Source organism: Poecile atricapillus, chromosome 14 (genome assembly GCF_030490865.1).
Source record: "Poecile atricapillus isolate bPoeAtr1 chromosome 14, bPoeAtr1.hap1, whole genome shotgun sequence".
Lineage (NCBI taxonomy): Eukaryota > Metazoa > Chordata > Aves > Passeriformes > Paridae > Poecile > Poecile atricapillus.
Window position 1 is genome coordinate 1,074,732 of NC_081262.1, and position 26,743 is coordinate 1,101,474.

Sequence of the window (26,743 nt, forward strand, 5' to 3'; positions counted from 1 at the left end):
GTGTTATAGATTTACCAACCACATAGCTGTTTTTTAAATTCACATGTACATTATTATAATATGGATATTGCAATATTAGAGGAAATAATATAATGTCTCTTAAATACTCTAATATTTTATTTTAAGAACCACCGCATTTAATCATATTATTTCTGGACTTCTTTTTTTTTCCCAGAAAATTAATGCAGGCAGATGAATACTAATCTTAGTTGGTTTTTACAAACCTACTGCTAGAAGAAACTCTTTGTCAGAGCAGTGCAGTTGTTCTAGAGCATCAGTCTCTGTAGAGTGTTTCTCATTTGGAATGTGGTGCAGAGCAGCAGTTGGGGTTGAGTTTCTTATCATATCCAAACTGAATGCAGAACAGAACTCAAGAGCCAGCTTGATGATCACATTTTTAAAAAGTGTGGAAATAGTGATAAAGAAGCAAAGCAGTGTACTCAGCTGGGAGCAACACAACAGTCTTGAGGAATTTTTAACATTCACAGCTCATGGTCCCTCAAACCTATCAGTAATTGTGCTCAGAGCAGCATTCTGAGAGCACTTACACACCTGTCATTGCCTCAGATTCCTGTATCCCATGTATTTGTGCATAATAGTTTTTGATATGTTGTGGGTTTTTTTCTGAAAATTATATGCATATGACTGTTGTAAGGCCATGTGCTTCTCAGGGTAAGGCTTATAAACATTATACCTAATTCTATAGGCATTATTTTTCACTTCATTATCATATTAAACTATCAGGCAGGTTGTTTTTGAATCTCAAAATCATGAAGTCCTGTATATTTATTTTATTCTCCAGTCTTGGTGCTTGAGTGGCAGCTCTGTTCTCCAATATTCCCTGTGTTATGTGGCTCTGGGCATTGCTGGGCAGAACTGGTGTCCTGCCATAGCATTCTAATGTGACATCAAATGTTATAACTAGCTGGTGAGAAAAGAAACCAAAGTGGGCTGGAATATTTATTTTTTATAATAGTTCCCAACAATGCAATTTAATAATATATTTGATTATTAGGAAGTTCAGGTAGCCTCCTGTGGACATTTGCCCTCAAAAATGTCCTGTGGACATTTGCCTTCAACATTGAAACATTTTTTCAGCAGCATGTGTGGCCTGTTCTAGCTGCGTACCATTCTCATTTTTAATGTCTATTTATGCATAGGACATTAGCAAACCTGTGTCTCAGGATACAAAAGAAATGTCTGAAAAAAGTGCAGCTTAATTCTTCTGCAGTTCCTTTCTTTACATAGGAATAGTTAGAGTTGCTTTTGCTTTTTACTCTCTGGTCTGTTCTGGGGCTGGGAGCAGGTATTGCAGCTAATGAGAATTTGTTCCTTGTAGAGAGGTGAATAGAAGAACTAGAAAGTAATGAAATTTAGACAGTTTTTAAACCCACCACTTAGTCTATAGTGAGTTTTCTGCTTTCTCAGATTGCATGTTAATTCCCAAGCTATTGTCACTGGTCTCCTATACCTTTTTGTTTTATTTTTAGGGAGCAGGAGAACTTGATGCAGACAGAGAAAATGTGTTTGGTTCCCTCTTTCCTGTATTCTCATTGCATACACTTGTTATCTTTTCCAGCTGACCCTGCTGCCATGCAGCCAACCCAACAATTCTGTGCTGTACAGCAGAAGGAGAGGGCAATATAATATTATATATATATATATATATATATATATATATAAAATTATGTGTTTTATACATATGTATAGAGATGGAGCCCATCCAAATAATAATTGAGGGCCTCTGCCCAAACAAATGAACATTGTCATGTCTTGCAACCCTTAAATTATAGTATATATAGAAAACAACTCCAATGCAGATTTCCTTGGTGATCTTTCATCTTTCAAGTGTGCTCTTTCAGCATGGTGACTCAACATAGTCATTTTCCAAGCCACGGCGAAAGCGAGCAGTCAGGGTGCGGCTGATGACAATGACCCGGGGTGCCATGCAGTCCTCACGCCTGTGGAGGATGTTCCAGATTAGAATGGCAGCTGCCAGTGTGGCCAGAAGGCAGGCTCCGATGTTCAGGTAGCAGGACCACGAGAGGTTGGTGTATGGTCCGATACGATAGAATGTCACCAGTCCGATAACCAGAACAAAACCTGCAAGCAAAATGGCAGAGTTATTTTTAATGAGCTTTTCTCTTGAATTTCTGTAGTGGCAAAATGTTATAGGCATCTCAGCATTTACAGACTCACTGTTCATAAGTCTGTCGAGCCTTTCCACCCCTATTATGATATGCTGGATGTGTTTTTGAAGGCATATTTGAGCCTCACAATACATGCAAAGAGAGTGCATTAAACAGAGGCTCAGTATTAAGTTTAAATCTGTTCACTCTGATTTAAATTTCTTACACCCACTGAGCTGTACTTCATGTTGGGTTTTTTCCCCCATGCATTTGAATTATTTACACAGATGTCCTTTTTCTTACTTGCCAAAAGAGAAAACGGCGGTATTGATGATGATGATAATAATAATAATTTTTAAAATCTTTTATTCACAGTACATACACTTACTGTGAAATTTTAAAATGCTTATTAAGGCAGGCCACTATGTAAACTGCAAATATGAGGAATAGCTAAATATCTTACAGAAATAATAAAAAGCAATGTTAAAATTAAGTAACTCAAAAAAAAAAGGGAAGGTGAAATCAATGGAACTTCATGGTCCTACTTTTTCTTGCTGGAAAAAAGTGTTATGAGGCAGAAGTAATGTCATACCTCCAGAAGCTACTGAAGACAAAGTTTCTATTGTCCTTGTAACCTTAAGCACAGTACTAAGTTCCCTAAAAGGTAAGTAATACTAGAGTAATAAGAGTGCACTTGTCTAGCATTTCCATTCAGGTGTCACAATGTGATTTGCAAAAACAGTGAAAAAAAAAAGAAAATTTCTCATTCTCTTTGGTGGTTACATTACTGATGAATTATAGTAATATTATTTCATAAGTGAGGTGGGGTAACTGTTCTAGTTATGCAGGAGATCCATGTTAGATCAAGAGGCAATCTGTATCCCTTTACACCTCCTTTTTTATGTTACCAACACCTGTCCATTCCCTGAAGAATGCATTGATAACCACATGATTACTTTTCTGCTCTCTGTTTATTGTATTATCAGAGAACTGTACCATCCCAGGATGGTTTGGATTGGAAGGAGCCTTAAAGCTCATTGTATTCCATCCCCTGCCATGGGCAGAGACACCTCCCACTACCCCATGTTGCTCTAAGCCCCATCCAGCCTGGACTTGGACGCTTTCAGGGATTGAGAGGCAGCCACATCTTCTCTGGGCACCCTGTGCCAGGGCCTGCCCACCTTCTCAGGGAACAATTCCTTCCCAATATCCCATCTGATCCTGTTTCTGGCAGTGGAAAGCCATTCCCCCTTGTCCTGTCCCTTAGGGCCTTTGTCCCAAGTTCCTCTACAGCTCTCCTGGACCTCCTTTAGGCACTGGAAGGGGCTGTGATGTTTCCATGGAATCTCCTCTTCTCAAGGTTGAACATCCCCAGCTCTCCCAGCCTGGCTTCAGAGCAGAATGGCTCCAGCCTAGTCTTTCTTCCTGTACCTATTGTCAAACAAAACTATTTTTCAACTTTTTAAAAGAAATTCATGGATGTAATTAGACTGAAACAAACACAAAGAGGCAAGTATGCCTCACTAACCAAAAAAAGATTTTCTCTTTGTTATCCTATACACTTCCTTAACCACCACCAAAACAAAGGAATGTCATTGCCACAGTGACCCCTTCATGAAGACTGGAATAAATAAATATCCATGAACTGCCAGGACATATCTGGACACCATCTTCCTAAGTTCATGGGCAAGGAGAATCAAGAGCAAGTCCCAGTTACTGCATGCCGTTTTCTCAGCTTGCCACACTGCCTGTGCCTGCAAACATTATCCCCATGGATACATGGCAATGATATGACCCCTGGCCCTGGTCCTTGATTTTCCATGAAAGAGCATATCCTGAGTGTGCATTGTACAAATTCTTTTCTTAAAAGAGTACACTGGTAGTGTAGTGAAGATGGAAAAGACACAAGTTACATACAGATAAAAACCACAAAGGATGGAAATTACATACAAGTAGGAGGAAAACAATCATTACTTTAAGGTGTGACACTTGTACTAGTCTGAGAATCAGTAAAATGAAGGCTGAATCCCCCTCCTCATAATACAAACACTGAATGGATATTCCTTCAGGAGATGTCTGGCATACTTGGCTCTCCTGTGTCTACCTAGAAGGTGCTTTGTAACAGTTGCTTGCTTGACCTTCTCCTGAGGTGGCACTGTCCCACAGCTGGCATGTCCAGAGAGGGTTTGGAGTGAGGCATTTCTCTGTCTGAGGACAAATAAGGAGAAAATAGGTTCTTATGGGAGGAATAGCTTTTTACTGCTCTTTCCCCACTCTGATGTTAAAAAAAGCCTAATATACCCTGGATGGATTTTAGGTTGTTAACACAGTTGTAAGGACACAGTAACTCCTTGGTTTTGTCAATAAATCTGGTAGTTATTTTATGATTCATCTTAGTTATAAATAAACAAGTTTCATTTGGAGAGAATGTGGTCATGTGGAGCACACTGAGTTGTAGAAATCACTGGTCCATACAATAATGGTTTGCTGGTGCAAATAAAATATTTTCCCCTCATTGCCAGTAGTCAGTTTCCAAGTTCAGCTTGTCCTGAGGCACATGGTAGAGAAAACAGGGGGGGATTAGGTTCTGTTTTGTGAGAGACATTAGGTTTTTTAAACTTTCCTCTGAGACGGCTCGGTTCCCCATCTGTGGAACCAGGCTGATAAAACTTCCTGTGTTTATTTTGTATTTCAGAGCATTGGGAGCAGGGCATGCTAGTTGTGATATGCTTATAAAAAATTTGGATATCTGTATCTTCATTTAGGTCTCATAAGGGTGATACACACTGATAATGCTTTGCAGTTCAAAGGATTATAAATAGCCATTTTCTTATGAAGGTAGGAAATCAAGAGGAAAGGACCTGCTTGCACCTCCTGTAGCTGAGTTGACCTACTTCGTCTCCTTGTGGTTTAAAATTGGCAGAGAGGAGGGTATTGATATAAATCAAGAGACCCATCTTACTCAGTCTGGCACATGAGAAGGCTTTTTGCAATCAGTTTTGTTTTTCAGTTTTCATTTCAGAACTCATTTTCAATTCATACACACTTTGACAGGGAATCCATAAAGTGTTAATTTATTTTTTTTTTTAAAAGTGTGAAGAAAATCATAAAACTTTAGGCAGGAGGAATTTTGAGCAGGAGCTGTTTGGACCAGTGACTACTAACAGGTACCTTTAAGGGACAGTTATAAATATTAAAAAGTTTCCACTATCTTGCAGTATTTTTCGAGGCTCTCTTGGCAGAGGGACATGGGTTCAGGAATATCAGTTCCACAGAGTAACCCTGGTGCTATGTTGTGTCTCGGAGCTTAATTCCCAATGTAGGAATATTTTCAATATTTAAAAGTTTTTCCAAATACACAGATTTTAATGAAATTACTTAGCTTTGTCTTTCTTGCTTTTGTATTACTTATGGCCTATTATTGTCCTAAATGACTTAACATCTCCATGTTCTCTCTGATGGAGCAATTATCCACCAGGGGAAAGCACTAAGCACTAAGGCTTCCTTACGGGTCCCCAAATAAAGCTATTTTTGCTCGAAGGACTATTTTTCTTCACAAGCCCTTTGCCTGAACCCTGCTCAGATTGAGGTCACACAAAAGGCTTTATCTCCTTTCCCAGTTCTGTGCCAATGGCTGACTGGGGTAGATTGGCTGGGTTTGAGAATTCCCTGAACTGACACCAGAGCTCTTGAGTGAAAACGTGTGTTCTGTTTAGGATCCTTTGCTGCAGTTTAGACAGGAACTGACATTAAGAGCAGACAAACACATGACCGAGGCAGCAGAGTTGGAAGCATGTTACTGTAGAGTTTATACAATGAGTTTTACAGTTCTGCAAGAGTCAAGGAACTCCAAAATAGAAATGTCACTGAGAAAGTTATTTTCCAGCATTCTTATTTCATATTAGCGTGGCTTGATATGGGAATTATAAATGTAGGAACTCCAGAGAAAAAGGTGAAGAAATCATTATGATCCAAAAACACTGAGTTGGCATAGGATGGTGAGTTTTAAATTTTGATGAATGCTGCTTTTGTGAAGATGATGATGTATGAAAACCCCAAAGTTTGCTTGGATACATTTTGTCTATAACAGTATAATCAAACTTGGACTTCTTGGAGCAAAATGTTCCAATGTGCCACATATGTTTTTCTTGCCCTTAGAGGAGTCTTGTTGTACTCTAGCCAGGAACTAGGGTGGAACATTTAGTCTGTTCTCTAAATGACTGGGCAAAAACACATAATTCATGTATTTGTGCCATATAATGGTTAGAAGTATCCCTATAAAAATTAACCTTGTTGTAAGAATAGTCTCCAGAGCTGACTGTGGTGACTTTTCCCTTTTTAGATAGGTATTTGTAACAATGTCTGAATTCAGTTTCAGTATTCCAATAAAATACCTAGAGGAAGATATTTGGCTTCCCAGACTATTTCCCATAAACAGCTCTACTAAAAATAACTGGAAAATTGCTCTTTTTGCCATCAAGATTCTTGAGCTCACACTTGTACAATACAGGTTGACAAGGGCTGTAGAAGGGACATATTTCTTTAAACTTATTTATGAAGATATTGAGCATTTTCACCTGATTTAGTTTATTTTCTGTTTTGTAGTGATGACAAAACTTTGAGATGCATGGCTCAATTTCCCTGAATTAATTTAATTAAATACATCAATCATTTTCAGATAATTGTATTGTATATTGTCTCAAGACTGCACAGAGGCCACAACTTCACTAAAAATCCTGATGAGATTACTTGAAGTGCTTTTTTTTTCCCATAGAAGGTGTTTATCTCTAGTTGTTTCCCATCTGCAGCAAAACAAGCCGAGAGGGGGGTGGCTTTTCCGCTGGGGAAGGAAACAGATAACAAAGTCACTCAGAAGACTTTTGGTTGGAACAGTATTGACTGTGGTAGTGGGGGTGGGTTGGGAGAATGTTACTTTTTGCATTTTCATTTCAGATCTGTATGCTGGATTTCCTGTTTGACTGAGGCTGGCTGCAAGCCAGCTACAGAATTTTAGCATTTTAAAAGAACTTTAATAGTCACTTTTTATTTCTGTGATAGTTTGTTGGGTTTTTTTTCAGACATCCCTGGATTCTCATTCTTCCTTTTTATTAGTGTACTGATAGTGCATTTGAAGAAATCCACATTGTTTTTTCTAGTTTGCCAGAGAGTCTATATTGGGTTTTATAATCCTCTTCTTTATAGCTTGTCCTGGAGGATGACTTTTGCTGTCAAGAAAAGGGAGAAGAAGAAAAATAGAGCAGCCAGAGTGTTGAGAATATGCCACCCACGCTTGTGCAGAACTGCAAACAGGGAAAGGAAATATTTCACTCCTGGGTACCCCACCAAGTTTCACAGGGAATGATTTAGCTGTGATCAGTCACACACCTGAATGGGCTTTTTGTAGGAGCTCAGCTGTATTTATCAACATTATATAGATTCACAAAGTGATTCCTATAAGACTTATGCAAATTATTTATTAACAAATACTTTTTCTTGGATCAGCTTGGCACTAAAGAAGTTGTTACAGTTGAAGGCAAATATGAGGCCTCTGTAATAGTCACATGTTCTTCATGGCAGCACTGGGCTGGATGGTGCTTTGGTTTCTAATGCCACAGGGAATTAGAGTATGACCATTAGAGTCAAATGACCTTTGAGGTTTCAGTTGAACATTGTTAAGTGCAATAATTTGGTTTTTTTTTTTTGGTTTTGTTTAGTTCTAATTTAAAATTTCCTTCCAAGGATTTTGGTAGCATGTAACATCTTACAATTAAACATGTGACTAGCACAGCTTCTCAGGGGCAATAAGACCCTTTTGTTGCTCACTTTTCTGAATTACAGGGGATTTCCACTTAAGTTCTTTGAGTTTGTCAGTCCTTGTCTTTAACCTTATGGGAGATTTAGTTAGTATAAGGCAGTGAATCTTACCTTATGTTGGAAATCTTTAATCAGTTTAGATCTATTGACAGTAATTTGCTTTTGTTGGTTACCTTTTGGAGGTTTCCTTAGAAATTACGCCAGTCTTTGAATGGAATGTTGAAAAGCATTCCCAATGAACTAGGCAGAATTCCTCTTGGGCAGCTGTTTAAATAAGGAGAAATGTGCAGACTCACACTTGATGTCAACTATTAGCATTGCTTGGCCTCTTGGATTCTGAGGCAGCTGGAGCCAATTAAAGGTCTGCTTTAGTCATAATAGGCCTCATATCAGGCACAGCTATGGGCTCCTGTCTGGAATCAGAACTATGGAATGTTTTGGGTTGAAAGGAATCTTCTAAAACAATCTCTTTTCAACCCTCTTGCCATGGGCAGGGAGACCTCCCACTATCCCAGGCTGCTCCAAGCCCCTCTCAACCTGGCCTTGGACACTTCCAGGAATCCAGGGGCAGCCACAGCTTCTCTGGGCACCCTGTGCCAGGGCCTCACCACCCTCACAGGAAAGACTTTCTTCCTACCATTTAATTTAAATCTTCCTTTTTCCAGCATAAATCCATTCCCCTTGTCCTATCACTGTCTGTCCATGTAAGAAGTCACTCTCTGTCTTTTGTTAAGCACCCTTTATGTACTGAAAAGTGACAAGAAGTTTTCCCCAGAACCTTCTCTTCTCCTGGCTGAGCACCCTCTTCTCTCCCAGCCTGTCTGCGTAGCAGAGGTGCTGCAACCCTTGGGGCATCTGTATGGCCTCCTCTTGACCCTCTCTAACAGCTCCTTGTCTGTCTCATGCTAAGGATCCCAGACTTGGCTGCAGTACTGCAGGTGACGTCAGAGAGCAAAAATTCTCTGTGCAGAAAGAAGCAGTCACTGATGGGTGATCTTCCTGGATGTTTCAGTGTCTTCTTTTGCTTTTATTGTTCAAGTGCTCTGTTCATCTCTGAATACATCAGAGGGTAAGAGCTGCGTAATTTGATCCAGCAAGGCAGCTGGGTTTGAAAGTTTTTGGAGACACCTCCATGTATATATAATGTTCATAAGCAATACCGTGAATATTTGAGTTGAGATACTTTCCATCTCACACACTTTTCTCTGCATTACATGCACCTTATGCTTTCATATCGGAATTATGTTTATCTGTTAATAGATTTTTTACCATATTTCTGATCAGAATATGTGCCCTTGACATTGAGATGCTACAACAACCTGCCTGCTGCTTTTATCAGAGTTTAACCTTAAAGAATATAGTCAGATTTTCTTCCTGCTGCAGCTATACCAGATGAGTTCACCACACTTCTTGTGAGCTACTGTCTTTCCCAGTTTGCTGGTTCAGCTACTCCTGGGAGCCATTTCTGACAAAATAAATGAGATAGACATCCAAATTTTAGGATTTTTGCAAATGTGGTTTCTTTTGCAAATGTGTGGAAACAAAATTACTGTGACATTTGTGGTCAGCATAAAGAATGGAGAAGTTTGGCACTGTTGACAAATAATGAAAACATTTAGTACAAATCAAGCAGTCAGATTCTCTATTTTTACTATGATTTTTAGGTTACTTAAAGCATCTCATTTACTTGTTTCCTCTTCAGGAAGTTTTAGGCTTACAGTTCCACAGACTTCAGCTTAGAACAGATTTGGCTTGAGGGTGTTGTGAAGCAAAAAAGTGGAAGGAAGTAATACAGAACTCAGGATCACATTGCTCTCAGGAGTATCTTCAGCTGTGTTTTCCGATGGCTACTGTGCTGTTCTTTTCTACATTGAGATTTTCTGGATATCAACTGATCTAAAGTAGTTGAAGAAGGTGATTCAAAATTTGTCTGATTTAGTTTTAATAGCACAGAAATTAGAGTATGCGTGAGCTCAGCTTTACTGTGATACATTACAGATCTGAAGTGAAACCCTGTCATCAGAAAAACATGTTGGGCAAAGCTGGAATGCAATACTTGAAAATTAAGAAAGATGAGACTAATTTATTTGGCTGTAAATGACAGGCTCAGTAGGAACATGAAACTTCTTAATCTTCAGGATGTTATGTATTAAAGTTGTTGAATGCTGAAAGCAAACTGGCAAAATATTAGTCATGATTCAGGTGTATTGCAGTCTTGGACATTCAGAAACCAGGATGAGATCTAATGTAAAGGCTATCCTAGCCCAGATTTTCCCTATAAAGTTTTTAATATTTCTCTCTAATATCTGTGATAATCATCACTGGACAAGATAAAGACTTGGCTGGAGCTCCTCAAGGCCTGATCGTGTCTGGCAGGTTAATGTTTGTAGTAATTCAATATCCTCTGAAGTGCTCTTTTTTACCCTGTGTTAGTATGGATTTCCCTTTCCAACAGCTCTTTTGTCAGCTGTTATCCATCCTGTATTCAGCACATGGAGTTTGTAACAGGTCCTTGGAAAAAAACAGAAACCCCAAAACCCTCTAGAGGGAAATTTCTGAGCGTTGACACAAAATTCCATGTACAACGCTGGTTCCCTTTTCACTAGGAGCCTTTTCCAAAGCAAACAGCTCGCTTTCCTGTTAATGGGGAAGTGTGAGGCTGTGGAGCTTTGGGCCTGTGTGAATCCCATTGCTGTCCCAAACAGCATTGCTGTTTCCTCTCTTCTTTGCTTCCTCTTTGCTTCCTGGGGCTTCATCTTCTGTCAGAGGTCCATCCTTTTTAAATGGCTGTCAAATGCTTGTTCAGGTGTCAGGAGTGAGGAAGTGGTGGATCTGGAGCCACTGCAAGCTCCAGTGGATCTAAGATCATTGATTTGAACTGGTGATAGACTTTGGAGATAATACTTAGCACATTTAGTTTTCTAAGCCAAAAAGGACTTTTTTCAGGCCATGGGAAACTATAGTGAAATCCACACAGTTTCAGTTGAGTAAAAACAAGAAAACTGTGTGTTCAGCCTTCCCCCATAATACAAGATTTCAATCTACCGGTGACCACTGTGGTTCTCTTCAGCACTTGTTGGCATATTCCAGGATGAAAGGTAGAGATCAAGGAGAAGTTGGAATTAGATGGAATATGGCTCAAAATAATTTCTGAAATTACTGAAAGGATGAGGAATTGCAGAACAATTATTTAGATCATTTGGATTTTGAAAAGGAGAAAACAGAAGGTTAGTGCTGGTATTCTTTCATTTGAAAGTGTAATAAGCAGAAATTACCCAGCCAGTACTACAAAAATGTTTAGTAAGATCTAAGTTTGTTCATTCTTAAACATTACCTGCCCTTCTCACACAAATGATCTGTCTGGCCTAAAGTACCTTGGCTTTAACTCTTCAAATGAAGCGGAAGAGAGCCTTGCTGGGGTTTCTCTTGGGTTGTTTGGGTGGGATAAATGCTATTAAATGTGTGATATTCACGGTTCTGATGTTTTTGATCCATATTGCTCCTTTTCTTTGAGAATGACTGAGAGGTTACTGTCTCAAGAGTGGAGATTCAGAGACTGTATATCACCTGTGGCTCATAAGATGTGTGGTGGCCACTGTCTTCTCCTTCAATATAGAACTCTCAGTCTCCAGATGCAGCAGCAGCCCTTCATCAGAGCAGTGGAAATGCTTAGATTTCTCACTGCACATGGGTTTTGTCAAAGACACTTAATCTATAATGTCTAAAATGCTGTTGCCTGAGCTAGGGAGTTTAGTGAGTGCAGACCCCTGATGTCCCAAGGAATCAGCAGTTGATGTACCACTTTTCTGGAAAACGAAGGAGGTCTCCAAGAAGTCTTAATTAATAATAAATAAAAATAATTGGGTTATATAATGACTTCTCACTTTTTTCTCAAGTATGCATTCTAGAAGACTTCAGGTGATGGTTCTGGATATCAGGAAGGAACTTGATGTTTAAACATAAAGATAATGAGATGTAAAATGAATATCATGACTTCAGGGCAGAAAACCATTTGATGATGGTAGAATGTGGCATAACTGCAGAGGGGGATGGGGAATGGGGCAAGGATAATCACTGTGTTATTTCTGTAGATTCACACAGCACAGTGTCTGTCTTCATATTGCCACAGGCTGCAAGATCCATCCCTTCACACATTTTCAACATAGGCAGGCAGATGGACATAGGCTACTTGATCCAAAAGCTTCTTCAGCCATTCTCATTAGTGTTTTGTCAATCATTCTGACTGTGGCTTTTCTCACATGTCCCCTCCCTGGATTTCAAGGTTCAGCTTGCATAACAGGTAATAGCAGGCATTTCCTCCTCCTGCGTCGGGATATCCTGGCGCCCTTCAGTCTTTCTCTGACTGTGTTTAAAACAGACTCCAGCACAGGAAAAAAAAAAAAGCCAAGTCTAAAATTAGCAGCCATGGTAGAAGAAGGGCCCATGGCTGTCCCCTGTGCTGTTTGTCAATGAAACAACACATCCAAACAGGGCCAGAATGCATTTCCGCTCTGGAAAAACAGACAGGTCGACTTTGGAGAGGATGGGAGAGTACAGCAGGCATCATGCCAATAGTCAAGGGAGAGCTATCCTGAAGGTATCCACAGTTATACAGACACAAAGGAGCTGTAGGGAGCTTTTATGAAAGGGGCTTTTATGGCAAGGCTGCGTATCTGTCTTTTGGAAGCACTGTCTGGTGCTTGGGGCTCTTGCTGCACCTCAAAGATACGGATCAGGTGCTTTGAGGGTTACAGAATCTCTGCTGTCTCCTCCTCTCATCTGGATTTCAGGTTCCTTATCCTTAGTGGACCTAAAAAAACCTAACCATTTTATTGCTATGAGATTGTGGGACCGTACTCAAATGACCTAGGCCAGATTCTGAACGTGTTGGTGAAAACCTGAGGTCTCAGTAGTTTTATGCCATTCTTAATATTCTCAGTTGTTAAAGTTGAAATTAAATAAAATGGTGTTGCTTTATTATAATCTATTCTTCACATTAATTATATATATATGTGAAAATAAATGTTGTATTTTCAATCTGATCTTGTAAGCAATTTGAATGTTACTCCATTAATGATAGTTTCCTGCATGGATATTTTATAGGATTTGACTCTTACTATAATGAATACTGAAGTTACTTACTTTATGTAATAATGAAAGGTATTACGGCAGAATGTTTACACTTTGTTGCCACTGCTGTCAAAATGGAATTGTGATAAACCCATTTCCTCTTTTCCTCATGCAGCTCTGTATACAGTCCATGAGAATTGCTTTGGGAATTTTATTTATAGCAGTCAGGGGTATGAATTGACTTTGGCTTTCTTTGTTGGATTGCAGATGTATCTGTTTGTCAAAATCCAGCTGGTGATCATTGAATAAACTTCAGTTAGCTAAAATAAAATAATCATGTTTCAACAAGGCTTCAAAAATTTGCTCAGCCCTTCCGCTCTGCTTTCTCACAGTTCCTTTAGTATATTTTGCCCTGCTAAATTGTGGGATTACAAAGTATCCAGTTTGTTTCTCTTATGTTTGCCTTCCTAGTTTCATAGGAAATAATAAAGGCTTGGGGGTTTTTTGGTTGCCAGAAGCCTCATTATGATATATCCCGGATAAAAGTTTCTGTTCATGTACTGCAGAATCTCATGGGGAGAGCTTGTCAGAGACAATGAATCTGCTTTTAGATATAAGCCTTTTTGCTATTCTATGTCACTTGAAAGATTTATAAAGTATATTATATATATGTATATAAAGTATATAGTATTTCCACCTGGATTTAATAGAGACTGAGCACTTTTCCATCAGTAGAAAGAAGTGGACTTACTGGCAAGTTGGAACACAGCAGCTATGGCCTCCTCCCACCACTGGGTATCCTGGGAGATGATGGGGAGCTCCATCAGCCCCAGGACAAAGAGGAGCTGGCCAGCAGTCAGAGCCACCGTGGCAATGAGGTTGCAGGCACGCATCATGTCGAACTGCACTAGGGAAACAGAAGCAGCATAAAGTTACAATAATATAAAATTGTGAAAAAGAAAATCCTGACTGAGCAGGAATATAAAGTTTGTCAGTCCAATGAACAATTCTCAGACACCAGTCCCTTCTCCCAGTAGTCCCTTGTTCTAACTGCCTTCCCTGCAGTCTGATTAAGAAAGGGTTTTCTTCAGGATATATATTGATTATTTCTTTTAGTTGCACATCATCTCGTAAGTACAGCTTCAGGGTATGTAACAAGCAGTTAATTTCCCAGAATGGCCCACTGGAGATGCTGGAATTCTCTTCACTGAAGATTCTACCAAACTCATAGACAGAGTTGTTTGGGGCAGGGTAGATGTTTGCTTTCTATTTGTGTGGTGCAGAGTGAAATGGAACCATAAATAGTTTCTCAAGTGCATAAAGTAATAATCATCACTAAGACAAACCAATAACACCCTGAATTTCTTTTTCCCCTAGTCCATCTGTATTGTCCTAAAAAATTATCCTGTGGATGTTAATGCTCAGGTCTTACTGGTTTACACAAGCTTTGTATAGAGGATTCTTAAATTTTTGTTCTTTTACTATTTATTAATCTTTGGGATACACTGCAAAGACCCTTCTATTTCCATCTGTGTAATGAGGGAAATGGTTGTAATGAAGATGACAATGCTTGGAAGTTCTGAATGAGGTGTTAGGGCATAATCTGCATGTACATGTAAAAAGCTACCTTTTTTAAAATAATGTGTGTGTGTGTGTATTTATACATGTATAAATACACACACACACATATATATATATATAAGTTCATATATATCTAACAGTGAAGTTGTGGGAGCATATTGTGGGAGTGCACTATTGACCACTCAGCCAGGATAATGATACTGATGAATTACAGCAAAAGGAATTCAGGATATCTCTAGATCAGCTCCCCTGGACCTTACACATGATTTTAAGTTTCCAGACATCAACTAAGAATATCGTACAACAGACACAAGCATGTCCAGGAAATTTCTGAATCATGTTGAAGGTAACTTTGGGTGCATGGACTGAAGGAAGTAGAAAAACTGCCCTCTGAGATGTGCAATTTGTAAGGAGAGACTTAAGTTATTTGTAAGTGGACAAAGTGATGACCTCATAATAGTGTAGGAGCCAGAAATTCTAAAGCATGGGGACTCATGCAAGCAGAGAAGAAGAAGGTCCTGGCTGAGCAGGAATCTTCTTAAACTGAAAAGGAAAATGTACAGGCCAGAGACCATACTGGAACACCATGACAGGGAGGATGATAAACTCAAAATAAAAATGACATTGATGGCAGTATTCCCAGGGCAGGGTGACCAGGATGATGAAAGGCCTCGAGTGTAAGATACGCAAGGAGTGGCTGAGATAACTTGGCCACTTCAACCAGGAGAAGAGAAAGCTGAGAGGTGAATACGTGTTATATTCTGCACCTTACTTACAGTGGGGAGGTGCTGATGTCTGCTGTCTGGTGCCAGGACCTGAGGAAATGGCTGGAGCTGTGTCAGGGAAGGGTTATGTTGGTTATTAGGAAAAGTTTCTTCCCCCAGAGGGTGATTGGACACTAGAGTAAGTTCCCCAGGCCAGTGGTCATGGTACCAAGACTGCCAGAACTGTGGTTTGTGTAGGAAGCTCTTAGTGATATTTAGTTTAAGGTAGTCCTGCAAGGAACAGGGAGCTGATCACAATGGTCCTTGTAGGTCCCTTCCAACCTGAGATAATCTATGATTAAAGAACAACTGCAACAATGATTACAGACACAGACATCTACAGTCTTGGCTAGAAACCTGATTAAAATGTGTCTCCCAGCTGGCTACTGAATGGCATATATTAACTGCAAAGTTGGGTATTTTAATTAGACTTTTTTCCTGCTTTTCCTGTTAACCTGATGGATCTCCTGTTTTTATCCTTTTCCTTCTTCTCTAGATAAAGTTGGGAGTTACAAATGTCATTGTTCCACATTGCTTGTTAATGTGTCACTGATATTCTGAAATAGAAGTAGCACCATGTGTAAGTTGGCATATATTAGAGAATGACAGACTCTGGAGCAGATTTTTTAGTGGTGTTTTAACTGGCTTTAGGTTTGGTGGATGCACTGACCACCAGAATCTGGTTCCTGATCTTCCAGGGAAACTGCTAAGAAGTGCAGAAAACAAAACCTGATATAAACAAGAGTAAATTTAATTGTGTTAATCATGAAGTCTGACCTACTTTTGTGTTTACTCTTTATTTTCCCTTCACAGGCTGTCTTCAGCTTCCCATGTTCTAAGTAGCAACACATTATTTAATTAAAATTCAATAAAATATAGTATTGTATCTGAAGAGTCAGTTAAGAACTTTAGTCCATTAAGTTTTTTCCACTGAATAAAATGTTAAGAAAGTAACATACTAAGGTTTTTTGGCTTCTCCTAGTGAGTTAATTTCTGACCAGTTACTGAAAAAAGTTGTTCAAAGATTTTGTGTTTAACTTCCAAAGTTTCCCTTTTAGCACTGCCAGCATTTCCAACTCTTGCCATGTTGAATGTTCACAAGTCATGAAGCACATTGGCTAATGGAATCACAGTCAGATGTCTGAGCTTTGTAAAAACTAGTAAACTTTGAACATTCAGAGTGTTCTGTTTTTCCGCTCAGATGGACTTCTGTAATACTTTGAGCTGAAGAAATATAATTACTTTCAAAGGAGAAATGCCCAAAGTAAGATCAGGCTTGCAGCCATTATTAGTACTGTCATTTACTGACAGATCTATCTGTAGTGTTAAATTTAAAAAATTGTTGCCATAATGGATTCTCTTGCCTTGTCTGTGTATATTATGCACGAGCTGAAAAAAACCCAAACTCCTCTGTATATAAATAGCCTTTAAAAGTCTGAAGTTTATGCCAAAAATATATACTGGCCCCTGACACAGAAATTAATACCAAATTTTTGCTTTTGCTGCTATTTGTGACCTTTTTTTAACACTTAACTGTATTACTTTAATGACTTTAAGTTTTGCCAGGGATGATTTTATATTACACATACTAAAAATAGTAAGTTTCTGACTGTGACTCAGTTGAACTCCAAGCAAATTTGTTACAATTTAATCTTTACAAAATGGTTCTTTGATCATTGTCCTCTCCTGCAGCTGGAAATACATTGAATGGGTAACATGATCTTTGCTGCTGTTTGTAAGAACTCCACACACAATGTTTATTGGCCTAATACACTGCACTGTTCATAGAGATGTGGAAATGCAATGGGTATTTTGCATAGCTGCTCCTGTTAACCAGTAAGAAGGTTGCACATGGCCCATGGAGCTGCAGCAGGCTGATGAATGGTAGAATAAGAAGGAAGTAGCTGGTATGATTTCATTAAATGTGAAGACAATTATTTTTATGGAATAAAGTATTACAACCTGAGTACCTTCCCATCTTCCATATGAGAGATGGTTGTTTATTCTAACAGGTTTAATGTATAATCTGTCATCTTTTGGTTTTCTTCTAGAATTGTAGTGATTCCTCTTGGGGAAAAAAACAAACTTAGAATCACAAAATTGTTTAGTCTGAAAATGAGCCCCTAAGATCATCAAGTCAAACTGTTCCCTCAGCACTGCCAAGGCCCCCACTAACCATGTCCCCAGGTGCCACATCCACATGTGTGTTAAATCCCTCCAGGGACAGGGACTCCACCCCTACCCTGGGCAGCCTGTCAATAATGTATAACTCTTATAATAATGCATAAAGTCAATTCTTCTTGTAGTAGAGCTTGTTACTTGTATTCAGCCTGAAAGTGCCAGGTAACTGTGCTTCCTTACTCACAGCCATTGTTACTTTGCATGCTGTCAGCTCAGCGCGTTGTAATTGTATTTTGTATGTATACAACCCTAAGCTGAGCTTCTGCACCAGCATCTCTGGCCTCTTTTTAGCAATGACATCCAATGGGCACTATGTATTGAGAAAGGGAATTGAGTGTGCAATGTCAAAGTATTTCTTCAGAGCTCATCCTAAAGCCATTGGAGAGGGAAATCTTGTTGAGGAAGGTCAGGACACAAAGCTCTTCTCCTGCTTGAATGACTGCCCAATCCAGAAATAAATATTTCTAACCTCTTATAAAAATGCCTGCAATATATTTTTTGTAAAAGCTGTGAAATTTAGTTTTTACCTTTGTGTGTTCTTTTATTCTATTTTAAATTATATGTACAGCAAAAATGCCTCAATAGTCAGCTTTAGTCTATTCTGATGAGTTTTCTATAGATTTGATCATTAGTATAAATTTATAATCAGCTGTTCTACCATTTCAGCTTCATTTATAGTAGCCATGATTCCAGTGTTACTTTTTGTGGCCACTGCAGACTTCATCAGCTTTTGCATTTTGTTTGTTAATGACAATTTGTAAAACCAGATGGTCATAGTGGGTTTAGTGTCTGCACAGTTACTGGTGGCATTTGTGTTAACCTCTCACTTCCAGAATCTATTGCCTAAGACTGTCAGGACATAGGTATTTTGTATTTTGGATATCCTGCTTTTTTTTTGTTTTGACCTCATTATTGTTAATGTTAAACTCCTCTCTTGAAATTAAATTGTGATGGAGTTCCCTGTGACCAGAGAAGGATGTTCCCTCTAGCTAAAGGTCAATACTTCCAGCAGTATAGACCTGGACACTGCAGAAGGTGTTCATTCCTTTGTGTGTATCTGACAGCTGAAAGAGGACAAGACCTCCATCCATACATTTATTCACCTCCCTTAAAATGCAACTTGACTGCTTAGAGCTGGAAAGAGTTGGAGCTGAATGGCTCTAAAAACTCTGCTCTAAGTATCTGCTGTTCATCAGCATACAGTGCTAATGTCTGCTGTTTCCTTCTGGAAGCCCATTGTGGGCCCCATATTCTCAGAGAAGCAGTTAATTCCTGGACTGGTCATCCAGCTGGGACTCTTGTACAGCCAGGGGTACTGGCATAATGAATTCTGCTTTATTTAAAACAGATATCAATCAAGAGTCAAACCCAAACTCTTAAGGATGAGACCAAGTCAGATTCCTTGTATTTTTGCTCACTTCCTAAACCATCTGTATCCATCTGGATTAGAGAAGTTAAGTTAATTTGATTTTATTTACAAGCAGCAATTTTGTTGTTTTGATCCATGATAGCCCCATAACTTTTGGTGTTATGTTCCAGGATATTTGTAAATAATTTGTAAATTATTGCAAAAGTAATTTGTGGTGTTTTGGAATAATGAGGAAGGACAATCTCACTGGAAAGTCACATTATGTTAATTGCTTAAAATGTGAGCATTTGTTTCCCTTTTCTGTCTGCATAGAGGGGAAAAATGCCAGTTAAGTGGGAATTCAAGCTTTTTAATGATTCAGCAAAATGGCTCAAGATATTTTCATGGTAGTCTAAAACTCCCCCTGAGAAAGACTCCTCTTCATAAACAAAAATTTTAGTGGAAACTTTAATCCAGCTTCTATGAGTAAGTATCCAGTTCTGGGAAGAATCTAGTGACCACACATTTATTCAGTGCACAGGGACAGTGCTGGCTCCCAGCATCTGTGTGCCTTCACAATCTCTTGGTGGCATCTGAGCTGTAGGAGCTGACTGGGAGTTATCCCTGTAGTAGTGCTGTTATCCCTGTCCACTGTGGGACACTAAGTGTGTTGCATCTCAAAAATGGTACTTGAATTATTAATTAGCTCTTAAACCCTTAAATAATGCCAGGTGGGTTATGCTCAGCTGTAGGATGGTGCCACCCTAGCTTTCTGTGAAGCTGACTGCATCTATAATTACATCCATTCTTTAAATCTCCCAAGGGATATTGCTTCTTGGTTTTGTAATGAAAGGAATTCTAAAAAATATTCTGTTGATCCTGTTTCTTTATGGTCCTTGAGTTTATTTATTAATCACTTGGTGAATTACTGAGGACACATTCTGACTTGTACCTGATTGTCCTTTTAAGTGCTCCATATTCATACATGACTTTATTCTGGAAAGGAGAATAAATGGTTGTGCTTCTGAAAAGAGATTTCTGATTTATTATAGATTAAATATTAAAATATTATTGAATTAAATATATGTAGATTATTACAATTTATTATAGATTAAACTGGTAATGCTCCTTACACTTAAATTGCTTCATTTACTTTTGTTAGAACCCACTTTCAATTTCTTTTAACTGTGCTAAAATTAATCTTCTTGGGCTGAATGTCTGCAGGCTGGGATCATAATCTTCTGATAAAAATCTAACTAGATAAATAATTAGGGTTTTTCTAATATAATCAGAGATTCTAACTGAGCATGCTGTTTTCCTCTAGAACTTGATGTTTTGCTGAGCTGTTACCCTGAGATAGAGAATACATCGTATTTTTCAGCCTTTTGGAGTAATTTTTAAAATCCACATTATAGGGACTTCAGAAATGCAAACCAAGTACCAAATTTAGGAAAAGCCAGAATAGTATGCTTGAACCTAAATGGATGAAAGGCAAGAGTCAGAAAGAGCAAGGCTTCTGTCTTGCTGACTCTTACTTATGGTCCTGCTGTTCATAAACCTGAGTTCCAACCTGGGGAGCTGGATTCAGTATTAATAATTTTAGAATAAACTTCCTTAGAATTAAAAAAAAAAAAAAAAACAAAAAAACCCCAACACTTCAGTCAAACTTTTGGCAATTAATTATGTGTTTCTTTTGTTTTGGATGTCAGCATTGTCAGCAAGGGTTAGATGTGCTGAATGGTCTCCGCAGCTGCCATGGAAATCAGCTGAAGCTGTGCCTTGGATACCAAGAGCACTATGAAAGTGCAAAGTACAACTCTGCTTGATTTTACAACATGGGTTAAAATAGTTCTGAGATAATAGGGACAATAAATAGAACCATTGTAATTATCAGCATCATGCTATGCCTCCCAAACCTGTGCTCTATTTATAAAGTCTTTGACATTTAATTTCTTCTGTCAGTTTAAACTTGTGGTATTTATATTGCTAGCTTCTTTGAGTATGAATTAGGAAATATATGGAAACACTTTAAAAGTACTTGTGAAACAAACTAAGCCAAATGTTGGCCGTATCTCAGTACACCTTTGTGTGACTGCATCACTGAGACCATGGGAAGGTTTAAAGAGGTGCTTATGTGATGCAAATGTATTTTGATGGTCTGAATAGTCACTAATTTTTTAAGAGTGAAACAGGTCTGAATTTCTTCTTTGCCTCATACCCATTCCACATGATTATGTTGTTTGCAAGTCTTACTGACTTTGTCCTGAAAAGGCAAGTGTCTCCTGCTCTTTGTAAAAATCTTTGTAAGTAGACATACAACTTTCAACAGCCAGAGTCCTCAGTATGTTCTGTTGCTGCATGAATATCTTAAAAATTATTAATGCATGGATATCTCGAAAATTATTTTGCTTTTTTCACCTCCTGGGAGGCTTTCTGAAGTATACAATTTATGCTTTTCTCACTTAAAACCAGTAATTTAAGGAAGAGGAAGGGAGCAGGGAAACCCCAATCTGTTTTGACACAATTAAAGTCATGTTCTGATGTGAGAAACTGGTGGGATCTTCCAACCTTTTAGGTATTTTGGAACTTAACAGTTCAGCTCATCTATGTGTGAAACCTCACATTTGAATACTTATTTTTAAAGGTAGACAGATCTTGTTGGGGAGAGGAGAGTGTGGTTGGTGGGTGTTTTTTATAACAGCTTCAGTCATTACTTTTGGAGTGAAGACTCCATTAACTATTTTCAACATAATTAAGTTCTTATGGTTAAGTGATGGGCCCTTGCAAACCCAACACTGAGAGCCTTCAATACAGTTGTCAGTTTTAATAGACACAGGCAAGAGCAAAATCTTCCAAAATTTTTCAACAGCTCTGAAACCGCAGCTCCATAATCTTTGACAAATGTTCTTGCCTACACTCAGGTGACTAGGAGAGTTAGGCTACCTGGCCAGGTTTCCTTAAAGTGTTTGAAGAGGGGCTATACAATCTGAGTTCTCAGTGAAGCATTTAAGTTTGTATCATTCAGTGGTTTGTCCAAGTTATAAAAGCTTAGATTGATGTCCTTACAGCTGGGTTGATTCACAACATTGGTGAAGGTTTCAGATCTGAGACTTTATTACCACTGAAAAAGGAGCCGTCTTACCCCTCCTTACACCTTTGTCACATAGTGTTAGCAGCAGCACTTGTTGGACCCTGATACCACTGCTTAATCCAAAGGAAAAACATCCACCAAAACCCCCAACCCACTCCATGTCCAAAACTTCCACCCTAACCTGGGGATTCTTTTGCTGTTAATTATCTGAACCATTACGGAAGATTTTCAGCATCACAGGGGGTTTGAAAGAGAGGTGCAGGGCTGAACAGAAAGAGGGTGCAAAGGAGAAAGGTAGATAAAGACAAGTGAAAAGGCCTGGGATCTCCACTTCCAGAGCAGTGATATTTGAAGGACAGAGTTGAAGTGCTTTCCCATGGAATCAGTTGCCCATACTTCTGATGCTGTGTCTTGCAGTAGTTCACATTGCAACACTTCATTTCCTTGTATTTTTAATATAATTCACTCCTATCCCTGGATTTCTTTTTTGGTTTTTTTTGACATTTCTAGTAAGATGTCCTCCTTGTGAGGTTGGTGAGGCCCTGGCACAGGCTGCCCAGAGAAGCTCTGGCTGCCCCATCCCTGGCAGTGTCCAAGGCCAGGTTGGATGGAACTTGGAGCTACCTGGGATAGTGGAAGGTGTCCCTGCCTATGGCAGGGGGTGGGATGTGATGGGCTTGAAGGTTCTTTCCAACCCAAACCATTCCATGATTCTATGATTTCAGTGGGAGGAAAGAGCAGGCAGAGAAAGTCAGTGAAAAGCGTGTTCTCAGAATGTGCTTCTCTCTGCCAGGGAGGAAGCCAGCTTATAGTAGTGCCTATAGTTGGCTGTTAGTTATATACTGCATGTACAGGAGTCTTTAGTATATGGACAAGCAAATTCCCAAAGAATTTACAGTTCTTCTGTTGAACCGTGAGATAAATAGCTTGCCTCTGAAATATGTATGTCTGTATGTGTATAAATACATTTTTTTATATGAGCCAAATTGTGGCCTCTTTTGCATTGATATTGGCAGAACAGCTTTTCTATATTGTCCTACAAATGGCATCCAAAATACTTTGTGGTAACTCAGTATTGAGGAAGGTGGTTTTTTCCTTCATAAAGTTATTTTTAGATGTATGTATGCATATGCATACACATATACCCCCCACATGTCTGTGATCTACAACTAGACAGATGAGGATTGCCACAGGTATTAATAAAATAATGTGTGATTTCTTATTAGAGAAATTCTTTAGGATGACAAATCCATTGAAGCAAAATCAGGCTCATACTGATCACGTGTACATCCATGGAAACAAAATTGTCTTAAAAATAAATGCCACAGTTCTGTTTCCTACTGAGTTTGTCATGACACAATGCAGAGAGGGGATTTTCCTTTAAATGCTTTATCAATATTCAGAATTTTGCTTACTATTTGCTTCCAGATTAAATAGGGAATGGATGCTTTACAGATCAAGTAAAGATCAGTCCTATACAGATCAAGTCTCTGGGATTGAAAAGCCTCCTTTAAATTAGAAATATTAACAGTGGTTGTCAGATAATTCTTCTGAGCATTTGATTATGCTATAATTATTACTTGGAAATTTTCAAATTTTCTGTCACATTATCCTTTTATTTGACATCAGAAACTGCTGCCCAGATGGTTCTGCCATGAAACTAATACATCTCATCTTTAGGTACCACACACTTCCTGGCCTGCACACAGCATGAAATACAAGCTTGTGTGTTAAAAATACTGCAGGAGCCAAATTCACTGGGCAGGAGCTTGTTCCAGTGTTGAGTACATAAAACGTACTTTTACTGTTTTTGAATGGTACACATGTTCTTCAAGTTAGAATATGGCTTATCAGTATTAATTGAGGAAGTGATTCAAGAGATGAAGCTGCAAAAACACATCAAGGAACTTCTTCCACAGTGTAATCCTTTTTATAACTATTTATTGTTATAAAAGTTCTTTCTGTTTAAAAAGTATTGAAAGGGTAAGGACTTTAAGACACTTGAGAAATTTTCTGGTTATGATTTATGCAAGGCTCAGTATTAGCAAATGTGCAAAAAATGTTTCTGCATAATTTTGTTGGAAAATATGATCTGGAATGGGTGCACATTAAAGCATTTTTTAAAGAAATTCCTCTAATATTTCTTCGGTTTCTCTCCAGAGGGATGTAAGAAACTCCAAGGACCAATTTCTCTTTCTCCACATCTCAAACTATGAAAAAAAGCTCTTTTGGAATCATGTATGTTGCAGATGCTGCAAACTATCCCTCAGAGGTGCCAGAACTGTTTATGAGCATCCTTGAAATCTTGGGAGAATCCTGTGGTCTGTCAAAACATGGACTTTATAGACATTTGTTCTGTTAAATTCCATGCCTCAAAGGGTGCAGCAGAAGCACTGATTCCCCTTAGAATGGCTGCTCATAACCCAGCTGCTGAGAGTGGAGGGGGTTTAGGGGAGAAACCTCTTGGCACCAGGGTAGCTGTGGTCCTAGCCACGGTGTCTGCAGGTATTTTGTACAGTCTTTAAGGTCCCTTCCAACCCAAACCTTTCTGTTATCTTGTTCCGGCACAGTTCTTGCACCATTAGTGTTATAAATGTGATACATAAGGTTTTATTAATCAGTTTTGTAATTAATGTTCTTGCACCATTAATGCTATCAATGTGATACGTAAGGTTTATTATTTATTAGTCAGTTTTATAATTCTCATGTTATCCAAAATTTTCCCTAGCTCTGTGTAAGCTATTTGCATTCTTCAGATCCCACAATCTGTAAAAGTGCAAAATGAAAAATACACCATGGGTAATGATTTTTGTAGTCACCAAGTTGTATGTTAATTGTATTTTTTCACCAAGAATAGTTACACATTTTAAGACCTTTCTCAGTTTTACTTGTTTTTACCACAACTATTTCTGTCTTTTCTGCTCCTGTCATTTCCAAGAAAAGCAAATAGAAGGGAGAAACAACATGTCATTCATTGCAATACCTTTTTGAGTTTGGGATTATTTGGTTTTTTTTAGTTTTAGGGTATTCAGAGCAACTGTGGTTGCTGTTGTACTGAGGAGGAAGAGATATCTTATGGCAGGAGCCCAGGAGGGAGAAGTGAGCCCAAGATGTCTCCAAACTTCAGGCTTACACTTCTTAGATAATTTTTTCAAAGCAGATAGATTCCTGGGCTGTATAAACCAGACAACACCATGCAGATTGCTGGTTTTGAGGGGAGAGGAGGAATTTAATTCATTACTGGTGGACATCATGCTTCTTATTTTCTGAAATTAATTTATTTGGGAATGAATGTGAGGAGATATTTAGACTAAGACAGATAACATGATTTCAGGGTTAGGCCATTGAACTCCTGGGGAGCAGGTGCACCCTATCAATTGTGCCTGCAGAGAAGATAAGAGGCTGCACTTACGTTTGACAGTGCTGCGTGACTCCTGGAACCCAGCCGACTCTGACCCCCAGCCCAGGGCTTCACACTCCTGCTCCTCCCCTTGCCCATGCCTGGCACTGGTGCTTGCACCCCCTCTGCTCCGCTCTGCCAGCCAGCACATCCTCCAGAGCCCCACAGTGCGCTTGCGCCCATCCTCCAGCGTTTGGTACACCCAGTTGGGGGTAAAGGCAGCCGCATTGTTAAGGATGAGTGAGACCAGGGCTACCAACACAGCTGTGGCTACCAGTTTCTGGACAGTCATATCTGACTGTCAGCTTGCTGCCAGTCTCTAATTGCAGACGACACGAGGTCCTGGTCAGCTGCAGCACATTGAAATTGGGCTGGGAACTGGCGGCTGCGCTGGGCTGTTACGGGGCGCTAGAGGACATCACCGTTCATTCTTGAAGTCAACTCCAGAGGGATTTCTGACCAAGGAAATGAGACTTTTGTGAGGTAGATAGGAGAATTCCATAAAATAAAAACACGAAGCTTTGTTAGGTCCTTCCCAGTGTTAACTTATCCACCTTCTTGCACTTTGATAAGTAACGCCAGTCCCGTGGTGAACTGGGTGACAGGGAGGTCCATTCCGTGTTGGACGGGGTGAATCCAAACAGAATCCAGTGTCAGGGCAGGAGAGCCTGAGCTGCGGTGGGGCAGGAGTGGGATGGGATGCTCGCTGTAGCCTGCTGAGCGCTGGATCCTCCAAGCCAACCAGTGCTGCTCCAAAAGCCTGGCTTTGGGTGCAAACTTCAGAATATCCTGCAAACGGTGACAGATGTCATCCTCTCAAAGCCAAGCCGACCCAGAGGGGAGTGTGGTCATCCCAAAGGTGATCTGCAAGTCTGGAGTATCTCGAGGAGGTTGCTCTGCCCTGTCCCTCTCCGAAGAGCTGAGCTGTGAGTGCCGGGACAGGAACAGCCACTGCAGTGAGGAAAAGGCCCCCCCACCTCCCCACCAAGAGGAAATGGCTGTTTTTGTGGCTCGTTTTGGTGAGACTCAGGGCGTAGTCGACTAAAAAAAAAAAAAAAAAAAAAAAGCTACTGCCACGGCAGTCAAACATTAACAGGATGTGTTTCCTGAAAGGAAAAGACTATGGAGACTTCTAAAGTTGTCCCTCCTCCCCTCGGAAAGCCCTCTCTGCCTCGCGCCTCCTCCCCTCGCCCCTGCCCCCAGCAGGGCTGCTGGGACCTGAAGCGTCTCGGAGAGCCCGGGGAGCACAGCGGAGATCCTCGGGAAAAGAAAGAGAAAGAGAAGGAAATCCCAGCTTCAGCTCTCGGGGCATCAGCTCTGTGGAAGCGGATCGAGGAGAGGGGTTTTGAAATACCTTTTACTAGA

General features: G+C 39.5%; 2 protein-coding genes across 5 annotated transcripts in view; one reads left to right on the plus strand and one right to left on the minus strand.

Moving 5' to 3' along the window:
- IFT140 (intraflagellar transport 140) overlaps window positions 1-26,743 on the plus strand; it is an 84,815-nt gene that overhangs the window by 42,331 nt on the left and 15,741 nt on the right. The gene's annotated exons all lie outside the window — the stretch shown is intronic.
- Window positions 1,473-26,410, minus strand: TMEM204 (transmembrane protein 204). The gene is made up of 3 exons (XM_058850193.1): window positions 25,391-26,410; window positions 13,765-13,920; window positions 1,473-2,103 (listed from the first exon to the last, which is right to left on the minus strand). Exons 1-3 carry the CDS (start codon window positions 25,668-25,670, stop codon window positions 1,859-1,861), a joined length of 681 nt encoding a protein of 226 aa, XP_058706176.1. The 5' UTR covers window positions 25,671-26,410; the 3' UTR covers window positions 1,473-1,858.